At 37.2% G+C, this 14188-nt stretch overlaps 1 protein-coding gene across 1 annotated transcript; it reads right to left on the bottom strand.

Moving 5' to 3' along the window:
* Window positions 1-13953, bottom strand: LOC125693162 (mannose-binding protein-like). Its single transcript, XM_048944711.1, is given in 7 exon segments — window positions 1-938; window positions 1804-1893; window positions 2503-2610; window positions 5356-5533; window positions 8000-8131; window positions 9254-9317; window positions 13460-13953. Coding segments are annotated over 7 exon segments (1044 nt in total). The 5' UTR covers window positions 13558-13953; the 3' UTR covers window positions 1-564.
* Window positions 13954-14188: the final 235 nt, after the last annotated feature.

The raw sequence follows: 14188 nt of genomic DNA, 5'->3' as shown, positions 1-14188 counted from the left end.
TCTTGGAATTTATGAGTGCAATGGAGCAGAAATACCATTTATTAGCTTAATCACCTAATAATAGTAATTTGTATAAAAATAGCTCATTATATTCCATAAACTAGATTCAAAATGCTCTCTTAACCAAACATTTCCATGTTTTCAAATGAGATGCATGGTTTAAATGTTCAAAATTTATTTTAGTTCACATTTTAAGTTCAGCAATTCATAAAATGCAGATAAAGATACGAAGCCAGATTGTGCTAGGACATGAAATGGAAAATACATTTCAAATGTTAGTAGGCACCGAGTCCAGGGCATTATACTAGAGCTGACATGGAGTTAAACCTTTCTGAAGCCTACAGCATAAACGTAACGTCCTCAGCATATCACGTGCTAAACAATTCACGAGTGAACAAATAGGTCTGTTTCATTAGGAGATTCAAAACTGGATGTCAAAGGGAAAACCAATGTAAATACAATCTGGTTCTGATTATTCTATTCAGCAATATAGTAACAGACTTCTACAAAACCACATAACTGAGAGAAGAAAGTTGGATTGATTTCCTTCTGTTTATTAGCTGTTCACAATTCACAAATAATGAAGATATTTGAATTTGAACAGTCTAAATCATTCCATTTTCCAGAGCCTTCTATCACTGCACAGTCTTCATTTTTCATATTATTTGGTTCTCCGGGTTTCCAGTTGCTGTAAGTTAAAGGCCCACCACTCACGTACATGAATCTGCCCTCAGTTTGTGCATCAGATATCCCAATATAAGCTTGTGTTGAAGGGCTAACTAAGTCTTTTAAAGCTGTATTCTCAGCCTCATTCCTTGGAGAGGCAAGCACACCTCCAGCTTTTGCACAAAGGGATTTTCCCTTTTCAAAATTATCTTTCTTTCCAGTTGAGACAAACATTTTTTTAGCAACATTCACGACGTCCTTTAAAATCATGGCTAGAAGAAAAAGCAAACACCATGTTGAATTACACCATAAATTGAAGATTCTAAAGTAATTTATCCATAATATCTCAATTATTACTGTTTTAGTACAAGCAGACTACTTGTAATAGTAGGCAGAAACCAGCAGAAATCAAACAAAATTAACACCTGGCTATACCAAATCCACATTTTAATAAAACAGGACTTTCACAAGGCTTGGATAACAAGTAATTTTTAACATATATCTTTTTGTTCCCATATTATTTTTTATTTTTATTTTTTATTTTTAATATATATATATTTTTTTTTATTATATTTTTTTTTGTTTGGATCTTATTACTGCTCTTGAATCAAGACCTGAAGGAACTTGCTCCCTAAATCAAATCATACGCAGGACAAAAAAAAAGCTTGTCAGGTCTCAATGCAAAAATCAGAGACTAATTAAAATTCATGCAGAGGAACTGAGCTGCCATTAGGAAATCTTTCATACCTAAAGCTAAGAGACTGTAATGAAATTCAGAGTTTCAAACCAGGGAGCGCAAACAAGAAATAAAGGGACAGCTTTAGTGAGTCTGGGAAATTGAATATTTGCCTTGAAAACAATGATCTTAGGAGAAATATACATATCTATAGTTCACATGCCTGCCAGGTTTTCATGAAACAAACAAAAAAGCCCCAATGTAAAGTGAGCCTCTTGTTCATTTAATAGATAAGACTGGGCTTGGAACAACCCTTTTGAAATGCATTTGCTTTCTTTGACAGACATTTATTTTACCTTACTGTCTTCAACAGGTATCCAGGATTAGTGTCAAGGGAGTCTACCATCTTATAATAATTCTAAGGAAACTCCAAAAAGAAAATTGATATGATTGTATCTTACCTTTTTTGTACCTGTTTAAATCATCTTCCAATACCCGTATTTTCGCTTTCAAAGCAGTTATTTGTCGTTGCAGGTCATCAGTTACAACAACTAAGAATTAAGGGTATTACTTAGTAATTTATCTTAAAAATAACTACACCACTGCTGTCTTTCATCTGATGTGAATCTGTGTGAGAGACATTTGGTTTCCAGAGCAGAAACCATAGGGCACCATTGCAGAATCACTCTCTGGGAAATTGTGCCAGTGAGAGAGCCACATTTCTAACTCAGATGAATATTTGGGTGGGCTTTGAATTCTCAGAGCTGACAAGCTCATCAATTCATCTGGAAAAGCCCAGATCTCAAAGGTAAAACACAAATGTAAGCATTTTAAATGAATTAAAGAGGAAAATAAATGAACAGACAAAGAATTAAAGGGAAATGCCTTTGTGATCTGAGTGAAAGGATTTGTAATTTTAGACACAAACAACAAAGAACTAGTGACTCCAGACACTTTTTTTCCCAAGTTATGCTGGGCAACTCATCCCCTAAGTAACAGGCGTTTTATTTGTTTGCTCATTACACTTCTGGAAGTCACACCTTCACACCTTTCTTCAAATGACATAATAAGAACGCTAGACATGATAACAAATATTTTAAAGATAATACACTAACAGGTTGAAAAATAGATTATAGAAACACGAGAGCTTTGCTACTTACTTCCACGTTCTCCTTTTTGACCTTTTTCTCCTTGTGGTCCCACCTCTCCTTTTAATCCTGGAGGTCCTGCTTTTCCAGGCAAACCCTGCAGACCTCTCAATCCTTCCCCTAGAGTTTGATTTGAGAGAAAATAGTTCTAATGTTTTCTGAGAGTGTTCTCCCACCATGTTCCCTTAGTGTTTGGAGAGAGTCCTGAACTGAGAAACAGTTTAACAACTAGCAACTGTGTGCAGAAGACATAAACACCAAAGACTCTCTTAAGAAGATGTTTGCAAACCCAGCTGAGGATAGGAGGTAAAGAGATGAATTCACTCAGAAGAAAGGGATGAAATTGGTAAGTGAAGGGAAAATAGATAACGTTGGTGGAGCTATCTGTATTTCTGCTTTGAGAAAGCTTTTCAACAACAAAACAAAGTCCCTGCATTTATACCGATCAGAAAAGGAGATAATTCACAGCATCAGACGACTTCTTGTTTACCCATGATTTCCTAATACTCACTCATCATTTTAAGTTTCCTGTGATGCACTGTAAGGTTACCCTGAACTTCATGAATGATGAACTTCTTTTGAGAAATACTCAGTATTTGAGTTTTTTACATGAAACACAACATATCCTCAAATTCTATGTGAATACTAATTGTAGAAACAATTGCTGAAAAAAATAAAAATAAAAAACACCCCACTCAGTAAATTCATTTTATCTCAAAAGAATAATAATTGGTAATATACATTTTGAACAGCAAAGAACCAAGAAATAGAGCATGGCCAGAAATCCTAACTCAGTAGAAAGGAGAGGAATGAGACACCTAACAAAAATATCCTCAAGGTGTTACAATACTATATTAACTTCCAATGGTCGATATCATTTCATTTTGCCATTGCTGAAATCTTCCAACCACTCATTGTGTCAAAAACCACCCCTACTTCCTTCCACCTGTCAAAATATTCATTTGCTAGGAACTGCATTACTTGGATGAAAAATCACTGTGACACAAAATTCATTATTATATCTATTTATGAAAATGAAATTCCAATGTAATAAACACGTTGTTATTGCAGAGATACACATGCTCTAAAATCAGAAAGCCGTTACATGTAATCCAACCTTATGTTATTTAGAAAATTAGGTAAAATGTAATAAAGGTCAAGCATACCTCTGAAGTGGTTATTTAATCAGGCAGTGCTGGCTTTACATATTTCAGCCACGAAACAACAGAGAGCATACTGAGGATACGTGATACTGAAAATGTCTATACTGAACATTTGTATACTCCAGATAAATTTTACATCTTATGTCATATCACTGAATCATTGTATCGGATGAGACCTTAAAGATCATCCAGTTCCAACTCCCTACTGCAGACAGGGTTGCCACCCATTACATCAGGAAGCCCAGAGCTCCATTCAACCCAGGCCTGAACGCCTCTGGGGATGGAGCATCCACAGCTTCTCTGGGCAACTTGAATATTTAAATACATATCAAGCTATATTCATACTGATAGGAATTTGCTCGGATATTGAAAAGTAATTAACTAACTCCAGGAGGAGTACTATACACATGACAAGATGATATAAAGCTAGGATGAGTGATTGGCACACTAGAAGGCTGTCCGGATATTCAGCAATACCTGGACAGACTGGAGAGTTGGATGGAAAGGAACCTTATGGGGTTCCACAAGGGCGAGTGCAGAATCCTACACTGGGGAAGGAATAACTGCATGTCAGTGCAAGTTAGGGGCTGACCTGCTGGAAATTAACTCTGAGTATAAGGATCTGGGTGTCCTGATGGACAGCAGGTTGGCTGTGAGCCAACAGTGTGCCTCTGTGGCCAGAAAGGCCAATGGTATATCCTAGGGTGAAATAAAAAGAGTGGGACAAGCGGGTCAAAGGAGATAATCCTCACTATCTACACTACCCTAGTGAGACCAGATTTGGAGTACTGTGTTCAGCTCTGGCATCCCTAGTTCAAAAAAAGTCAGGGATCTCCTAGAAAGAGTCCAGTGGAAGACCACAAAGATGATTAGGGGCCTGGAGCATCTCATATGAGGAAAGACTGAGCAACCTGGGACTGTTCAGCTGGCGGTAGAGGAAACTGAGAGAGGATCTTATCAAAGCTTATAAATAGATAAGGTGTGGGAGTCAAGTGGGGGTAGGATCTTTTCAGTGATGCCCAGTGACAGAACAAGAAATTCCATATGAATATGAGGAAAAACATTCTTACAGCATAGGATGTAGTAAGAAGGTATACAGTTCTGTATGTACTTATTAAATATTTTCTCAGAAACAATTTTATATCTTGGGAAAGGTGGTAACTCCGTTGTACTGTGTGACAGAAAGCACTTTCTGATCTGTTTGTTTGCAGCAACTGTTTGTCAAATCATGTCTTGAGGGAAATTCAGTTGCTGGGACTTAGTTAATTTGAAGCAATCCAATTATCATCATTAGGTTAGTAGCCAACTTCAGCAAACATGATTTCTGGTTTTGAGAGCTGGCCACTGGAAAGCAGACATAATTTAGTATGATACGTAGGAAACTCTGTAAATGGCTCAGAATACGAATGGTACATTGAGATTAAAATCTCATTTTATCTCCGTTCTATGGGCTGCTGTGAAAATGGGATTTTATATTTGTATGGTTTTTTTTTTTAAATTTATTTATTAAATCCAAGTATCTAGAATAGAATTAAAAATGGAGCAAGTGCTTTATAGACAGCTTTCTGCAAATTTACAGAAACTATAAAAGGTTAATATGGCAGAGAAGAAGTAGAAAAATGGAATAACAGAAAAGGCATAAAATAAGACTAAAGGGATGAAAAGGAGCATCAAAAATACACTACTGATAAATGCTCTGTACCTGGGTCTCCCTTTTCACCTTTGGGACCATCTCTTCCATCTCTGCCTGGTAATCCGTTGACTGCAGGAGCACTACACTGAATGATGGGACATGAATACATTTTCTCTTCAGGTTTATCTGTGGTAAGTGAACTTGTTGCCATCATCAGTGATAGACAAAGCAGCAAAGCACTGAAAGGCTGAAGAATAGTCATTGCTAAGTCCACGGGTCTGTGAGAAATAAAGCAGAGTCACATCACAAATTTATCCATTTACATGATCATTTTAAAGGGTTGTCTAGGAAAAATTTGCCTCCGTTACCCAGGAAATATACTCCAATCTTTGTTCCAAAGGGCAAGAACAGCAGGTAGCGTATAAACCATATAATCCAGCCTCTGATTGTATACTTATGTATGGAAATCAGAAGAAAAACAACGAAGCTTACAAAAATCCAAAAATGTCAAGGTACAAAGAATATATCATCCATTTCACCATGCTGCTAATTTATTTTAATGCATTTTTTCATAGCAAGTTTAAACTTAAATAATTTCTCTTTATGCCAAATGATTCATACAGAATGACAGTTTGCAATGAATCCTAAACTTTCCAGCTATTCAATCTCTGCAGGGACTCTTCTCTCTACAGCTATGAGGATTACTGTACGTTGAAACTAAGAGTGATTAAGATATTTCTTTTGATAATATCTTCAGTACTAGCAAACACTGATAGCTTAAAGGACAAAAATTTCAGGTATGCTTAGATAATCATCATCTGATTGCCTCTCAATTTCTCCTTTCACACCTTGTATATTAATAAAGATACATTACTTTTTCAGTATTATGCCTCAGAGCTGATGTTCTCTTGGATCTCAGAACTGCAATACTTTGCTGCCCTCTCTGAGCAGAACAGTGACAGGCAATAACATCATAAGATAAAGCTCTGCGTTATGTTCTGATGAACTGCACAAAAATAATTATTCTCAATTTTAATATGATGGTCAAATTTGATATAAACATATCCAATATATTTTGTGTCTAACTGAAAACAAAAGCAAAGAAACAAACAACAAAATGAAACTACCACAAACATGATCTGTCAAACCTAAAGGGTAAATAAGTACTAAGTCAACTGCCATTGTTTTCTCTCAGTTCTACTGATCAGCCTAAAGTAGGAAACAAGTTTAAGGAAGTATTGTCTTAAGCATGGATAAGGAGGCACAATCATATCCAGCATGAATTTTGCTAATCACTTTTCATTTTAAGCCTCAGGAAAAATTCCCCATGGAGAACATCCTATTCTGTCTTGATTCATCTGATAAAGTGCAATATAAAATGCACTCGCTAGCTTATTACTGTGAGAACATGATCAGTAGGAAAAGAAAGCAGTTAAAGAAGCACCACTTTTTTGTATACTTCTCTGTAGGCTCACATCCAAATCTGGAGCAACTGCCTATACCAAAACAAAACAAGGGAAATTACTTAGCTAACCAGTAATAATAGAGCTTGAATCCAATTTATTTTTCCTATCCAGCATCACGGACAAAAGACAGCTCTTCTTACCCACCCAAGGGCTTTTTCTGTTGGATATTTATACTTGGCTCATTATTTGGTACCAGGGAAAATACCACTTCTGTCTTTCATGAAGGCAGTATGAAAAAGTTCATAACAATGATCCAACAAAAAAAAATTTAAAAACAAAAGCTCGCAGAGAATACTGTCACTACAAAGTCCCTAACACACAGACTGGTGTTGTTTTTGGCTGCTGGCCTTCTGAAGCTACCACCTGCTTACCTCTAAAGTTTTCCAAGATGAACACTCTTTGTTCTAGGAAAACCAAAGGGTCTCTTTCCCCTCTAAGAAATTGATGGCAGTGTTTCCTGGAAGCTTTATCACTTCAAAAAGACATTAATGACAGTTTATATCAACATTAGTTTGGATTAAAAACAAAACAAAACAAAACAAAAAAAAAGCAAAATATTCCCACTGTATCAGAAAAATCTCAGGGATTTCCTAAAATAGGAAACATAGATTTTGCAATCCATATTTAAATTTAGAGAAGATGGAGATTTCAACATGGAGAGTCACGCCAAGTGTGGGTGCAGTAACACTCTGTGAGTTGCAAGGCTTACACAACTGCAGAATATTTAAGCAGAAGGATCAGAATTAGGCCCTGAAATGAAGCTTCTTTAATACTTCGAAGGTAGCTAGTTCTGGAAGTGATATTGGTACAGCTATTTCAAGAGATATATCTCAGAAAATTCTTGCATTCCTCCATAAAGAGTATATTATGACATGCCTCACCCCATGAAGGTAAAAATCAGGCAAATGATCCTGGAAGAGGCAGCCAGGAGGCAAAACAGTACTAATCATGGAGCTGACAGCTCTGAGTCATCAGCCCTGAAGCCTAAATTTGACAGAAAAGGACAGCCCTTTTGAGTCAAATACTGGGGAAACTGCTCTTCAAAAGTAAATAGTATGTTAGTATAGAGAATACTAAGGGACAGAATGCTGTTAAATGGACAGACACATCCTGCTCAAAGTCATCTTCATCAGCTTACTGTGCACTGCAAGGGCAGCCACTTTCTAAGTGGCATGCTTGAACTTGCAAGGGTTGCAAGGCCTCCATATGGTCAAATACTTATTACAGCAAAAGAGAGTTTTACTCACCAGCACCTTTACCTGCTTAGTGCACAGTGAAAATCTTATCACTTCATTGGCTTTCCTGACAGCCAGTGTGACAGAACGTAGTAGAGAAGAATTGAAACAGAAGATAGCTGGATTTTTATCTGAAGGACCAGCCTGCCAAGAGGAAAAAAAATAAAGTCCTTTAGTTTCCACTAAAGCTGTAATTTTGAGCTTTATTTGGGGTTTTCTGGCTTATCTCTGTCTTGCACAATCCTAGAGATCATCTACTTCAACCTTACCACCCCTATTTACAGGAATTGCGTATGACATTCTGGGAGTAAACCCTTTGCTCTTTGCCTGGCCTTGGATGTATATTGACTTTGTTACAGTACAAATGAAGAACAAAACAGAACAGCCCCCCCACGCACACAGAAAAAAAAAAAAAAAAGAAAAAAAAGAAAAAAAACAACAAAAAAACAGGCTATCTGAAAGGTATTCATTTTGACTGTATTGCTTTTCCCCTTTATTCAGTCAGTGGAATAATCTTCAAATAAAGACTTGGATCCTGCTTGACTGAAGTGGGTGTTTTTCCTGCAATATACTCTGCATTATCCATGCAAAAAAACTGGCCAAGTCAAACATGTACATTTGTGTGTAGATGAGAAAAAGACAACATTGCGTGAAGAAATAAAACATTTAAATAAGTCACCTCTACTTCTCTTCCTGTAAAGACTGTGACACAGTGAGCAGGCCAAAATTCTCAATAGAGCCTGCATGGAAATTAGAGTAATAGGAATATCACACAGAATCACAGAATCACCCGGGTTGGAAGGGACCCCAAGGATCATGTAGTTCCAACCCCCCTGCCTAGCAGGGCCACCAACATACATATTCAGATCAGGTTGCCCAGGACCCCGTCCAACCTGGCCTTAAACACGTCCAAGGACGGGGAATAGTTTGTCTTTGTGTATATATTGCCAAGGATAGCTCTGAAATAAGAGTAGTATAAAATGTTGTTCTGAGGAATAGATGGCTCTAGCAACTCTGCTTGTGGAAAACTTCCTTACCCAGAGGAAGCTCTGATAGACATCTCCAGCTGAAAATATCAATTCAAACTCTTTCAGCCATGATTTGATAAAAACATTTGAAAGCCAACACCATGAAGATTTGGAATTAGAGGTCTAGTTCCTTAAATAAGAAGCTGGAAATTCCATATCAATTGGCTATCTTGACTAAGAACTAGAATGTGCTATCCATATGCTGTCAACGCATGGCTTCCAGAGCTTGTACTGTCACCTTGTAATCCACAGAAACTTCTGGTTTATTTTTCCCCCATTGAACTTCTCTGAATGTTTCCTGCCTGCAAAAGAGAAAGTATGAATTAGACAGTGTTCTCAGCGATTATCCTACTCCTAGTATTCACCTAGTACAGCTCAGAACACTAAACATATCATGTGAAGCATCTTGTAGAGATGTATTTATCACACAGAAATTTTACAAAGCAGAAGCACAACAATACATTTATCCAAGCCTTCAGGATTATTATAAATTCCTGAGTCAAATGACATGTAAAAATCATGAGGGCAGGTGGTTCAGTATTCAAAATTATTAGAAGGTTTTCTTCACTGGATTTCTCATTTCATTTTTTTTCCTCCTCATTTCTATAAAGCCGTCCCTTCTTCTAGAAATATTTAGTTTCAGTACTGAGTTGTTCTCTGCTTAGATGCTCAAATATAATTTCTTCCTGCATGTCATTTGGTTGTAGGAACTGTCTTATGTCTGTCTGCTCTTTGCCATAAAGTGCAGCTCTTCAAATTTTCTTGGAGAAGCAAGCAGCCCAGCATGTGAGAAAACCTGGCTTTTGAAGCCTCAAAGTTCCCTTTGGAGCCATCGGTTTCGAGTCCTCTTCGCCAGCAGCAACAGTATAAGGCAATAACAGAAGTGGGAGCTACATCCAATTATTTTCATCACAGCATAGCAGAGTGACAGCTTCTAGAGGTTTGCAAAGGACTGTATGGCTAAAGCAGTGGATAATGCACAGCTAGCTCATCGATTCACTTTGATGTCAGACCAACAGTGTGCTCTTATCTCCAAACCAGGAGCTTACAAAGTATTTCAAACCTTTCACTGAGGCAATCAGAGGTAGGATTAAAGAGTTCTGAAGAACAAGACCCTAGGAATAACCTTATTTCAGAAAAAAATCTGAGTCCAGGCATTATGGAGCACAATTCTTAATAGGTGCTCATACAGTGAGTATAATTAGAACCCTTTCAAAAAATCTGAAGTGGAAGCTGTTCTGTTCTTCTGAATTAATAGTGATTTATCCCTTGCCTGTGTAACCTCCTATGCATCTGTACTTCTGCACAGTAAGAAGGATGGAGTTCTCTTTATTTTCAGTTGTCAGCCAGGCACAAAGACTACATGGATAGTTGTTTCTGGTGCTGGGTTGCTACCTTGAGGCAATCCTCACCAATGATAAAATCTTAGGATTTCCTGTACTCACTGTCCACATAAAGAATAATTTAAACTTGTCCATTACTTGTGAAAGAGGTCAAAATTTCTACAGTAGAACATGCTAGCAAGAATACCATAGTAAAAAAGAAGGTATAGGAATAATATTGTAATATTGTAATTATTATTCGTCTCAGCAGTTATTGTAGAAGTTAGTACAAGCATCAGAAAGTATAAAACTCCGAGTTTATGTTACTGAAGTATGTTTATAAGAGACCTAAACAAGCACATCCCAGCAAATTTTCAGTGGGTGTTAATAATCAGATAGATGATAAGCTAGGTACAAATACTACCTTCTCCTCTCTTAAACTTTAAATGATTGCACTTTAGTCTGGAACTACACTTACAACCAAAAAATATTCCTGATTCTTATTACAGTCTCAAAAGAGATACTGATTTATGGTTTGGAGTTCGTGAAACTGAGACTGATGTAGGAGATGAAAGAGAGTGAGATGGATCTGAAGCAAACCAGACCAAAAAACAAAAGAAAACAAAACACACGTTTTCTTAACTGAGAAGAAGTGAAGTTTGGGTTTGCTTGAGATTTCAAACAGAGTTCACAATTCACAGAGAGTTTCCTCATTTTAGGAACAGACTGCCACGAACACATATAACAAGTTCCTCCATCTCCTTGAAAATGAGTAGGTTGAGCTAACAGACGTGTAAGCTTTAAGAACATGAGATGCTGGAGGAAAATAACATCTCATAAAACATCGCGTCTGATTTCCAGATTTTCACTTCAGCTACAAAAGATGCAGAATGGCACCTTTTCCAAAATAGGATGAGTTGTTCGTGTCTTCCAATTGACGAGTCAGTAAAGAATTCTAGAGGGCTTTCTTCATATTGCAAGAAAAAATTGTCAAAAACAGGCCCCTCCAATAAACAAGAGAGGCTCAGATGCTGCTGATGTTTCAGAAGCTATAAATACATTTCACTTTTCAATTTAAGTGCATATTGAAAAAGATTTTGTGACGATTAAGAAGATGAGAATCCAGATAAGATTATACAAGGTAGAGTCAGGTTGTACTTAAAATTCTTTAATATCTACAAATAATATATCTTAATGTATTTAATAATATATCTTTAATATCTTGCAAAGCATGGGATCGTTAGCCACTAAGGTTGTGGGACCAATCAAATCCCTACATTTTTAATGTTTCATCAGGATCTTCTTTTTCTGTGTCTTAATGATTCTAGACAGGATTCAAAGTAATTAGCAGGCTTTTGAGGGCAAAACAAAAGCAGCTAACAGCTGAACTGAAAGCACAGTTGATAATGGATTATGTGGCTTGGAAGTGACCTCTGGTGGATGCTAGGTGGTCAGTAGGTGTATGTACTTACCAGAATAGCTTATTCACTTAACTACATTAAATCCACTGAGGTGAATATGACCTAATATTATGACATAATCAAAGAAACTTTCCAACTGAAATAGAACTATTCAATGCAAAAAATGGGAAGCCAATGCTAGGACAGTAAAGATATTCATCACAAACTTTAGAAACCTCTGTAACAAAAGGGATTATTGACTCGACACACATTATCACTATACCTTTAATAAAGTGAAGCAAAGGCAACCTTTCAGATGATCTAAAAATCAAGAGAAATGTTAAAGGAAACAGAATGATCCTTTGAGAGCATGTCTCGAAAGCATTACTTTAAGAAACATGAGATTTTCACATTAGTGTGAGGTGGGGGAATCTGCTGCTTTCAGCACGCACAAGTTGCAAATAACAGCCTCTGTACTAAATTGTAAGATTTTTATACAGATGTATTAAAATACTGAATATCCCTCAAGACCCCATCCATTCCCAACTAAGTATTGTTGAAGAGAACTGTAAGCTTTGGAATTCCTTTGATACCATGTCCTGAAGAGTCTCACAGGTGCTATTTCAGGGCCTGTATTTGCAGAGTGCCTACATGTTCTGAGAGATCATGAACTTTGTGCAGGTCCATGTAAGACTGAAAACCCCCTCTTGGTGATTAGAATGACTTCCTCTTCTTACTGTTCCTCCATTTCCACCAGGAGTTGGAACCCCAAGAGCTTCTCTCATAGTTCTAACAGTGGATACAGAAGAAGGTTTGCTGTACAGAAATAACAAACTGAAATTGTTCCCAAGGAAAACCAGTCTTTCTTGGCAACAGTTGTCTTGGAAACAAAGTCTCCTAGCAGAGCATCATGGCCACTGATCCACGGAAAGCAATCCATGTGTCATTTTTCTCAGGGCCAGGGAAAATGGCTGATAGCCCCCCACCATTTGGCTTTTCCCTCAGCTCAAGTTGTGAGAGAACTACCAAGAGCCACAGAAATTAACTGAAATTCTGTCTCTTTGCTATGGATCCAGGGCGTATTAATAATATTAACATGTTAATAATATCAACAGGCAGCAGTATTCTACCACACAGGGATTTTTTATTTTTTATTTTTGCCTTTTTTATTATTTTTTTTTATTTTTGCCTTCCTTCCTTTGGGAAGGAATGGCTTAGCTTTTCACTAGGAGAGGAAAATTGCACTGGAAAATCACATTCAAATACAAGACAGCCATGATAGCACTAAGCAAAGTATGGAGAGAAACAGCAGAACACATTTCTGTATAAACTCTTTAGAAATTGATGTGAAAGCTTTGAAGAGTTGCATAACTTTGGATTTCACACCTTCCACAGAGAGTGGCACAGGCACTGATCTGTGCTCAGCCAAAGATGGATGCACGCATCAGATCTACACAAGGAATTTGACCTGCAAGTTCTTGACAGTGCATTCATGCTCACCTCTGCCCAGCTGTAACCACTTGATTGCTTTCTGCTCAAGAGTCATTACTGCGAGTTTATATCACTCTAGGACAAAAGACATGCAATATTAAGCACAGCTCTTTCATCTGCACAGCATATATTTAGCACTCATTGATTAAACAAGCAAAGGGTTGAGCAGTGAGCAAAAACTTCAACTACCACAATTTGAAACCCATCCATTAAAAGAATCAGGAGAACTACCTGGGTCCATTCAGGTTTCAAAGGTCCACCACAAGGGTAAAGATGAACAGGGCTGCAACAGGACCCACAGGTCCAGGATTAGCAGCTGTTCCAGCCATGTCTCACAAACTGATCTGAAAAATACAGTCCTATTCTTTCCATAAAAACATTTTGTTCTGGAACACTTCTCACAGTTCATTCTAATTCTTTGATATGAACTAAGATTATCTATGCATGAAATTATTCAGTCATGAATATTTGGACACACACTTTCATACAGGCGGAATGAGCAATAATCTATTAGATGGTACCACAGCCATTGCATGAACTAATATTTGCAGAAGGAGATTTGAAGCAGAATAACTTTTAAAATCAGCTTACAACTTTTTTTTCCATTACCTGCACAGTAAACATTCTAGGAGACTGTTGGGCAGGTGGACTCCCAGAGACTTTCAAGGAGAGGGGGAAAAAAAGCACCAGCAGTAATAAATCACACAGCTTGCAACTGCATAGTAAATACCTGCAGCTATGTGAAATTCCACTTCTAACCTAAACTAGTAAACAACTTGGAAAAAAGTAAGCACAGGCATAGAAAATACCAACTGACTACAAATCAGCTGCAAACACATTAAAGGCCTATATTTGTTCAAATACATTATTCATAATGAATAATTTGAGCGTTAGTTGTATGCAATTTATGTTGCATAAACTTAAGTAAATACTTGTAACCAAAAGCTGATTTAAGAATTA

Source organism: Lagopus muta, chromosome 5 (genome assembly GCF_023343835.1).
Source record: "Lagopus muta isolate bLagMut1 chromosome 5, bLagMut1 primary, whole genome shotgun sequence".
NCBI classification, from domain to species: domain Eukaryota; kingdom Metazoa; phylum Chordata; class Aves; order Galliformes; family Phasianidae; genus Lagopus; species Lagopus muta.
Note: the sequence above shows the minus strand (reverse complement) of the source record. Positions and strands in the feature narration are given on the sequence as shown.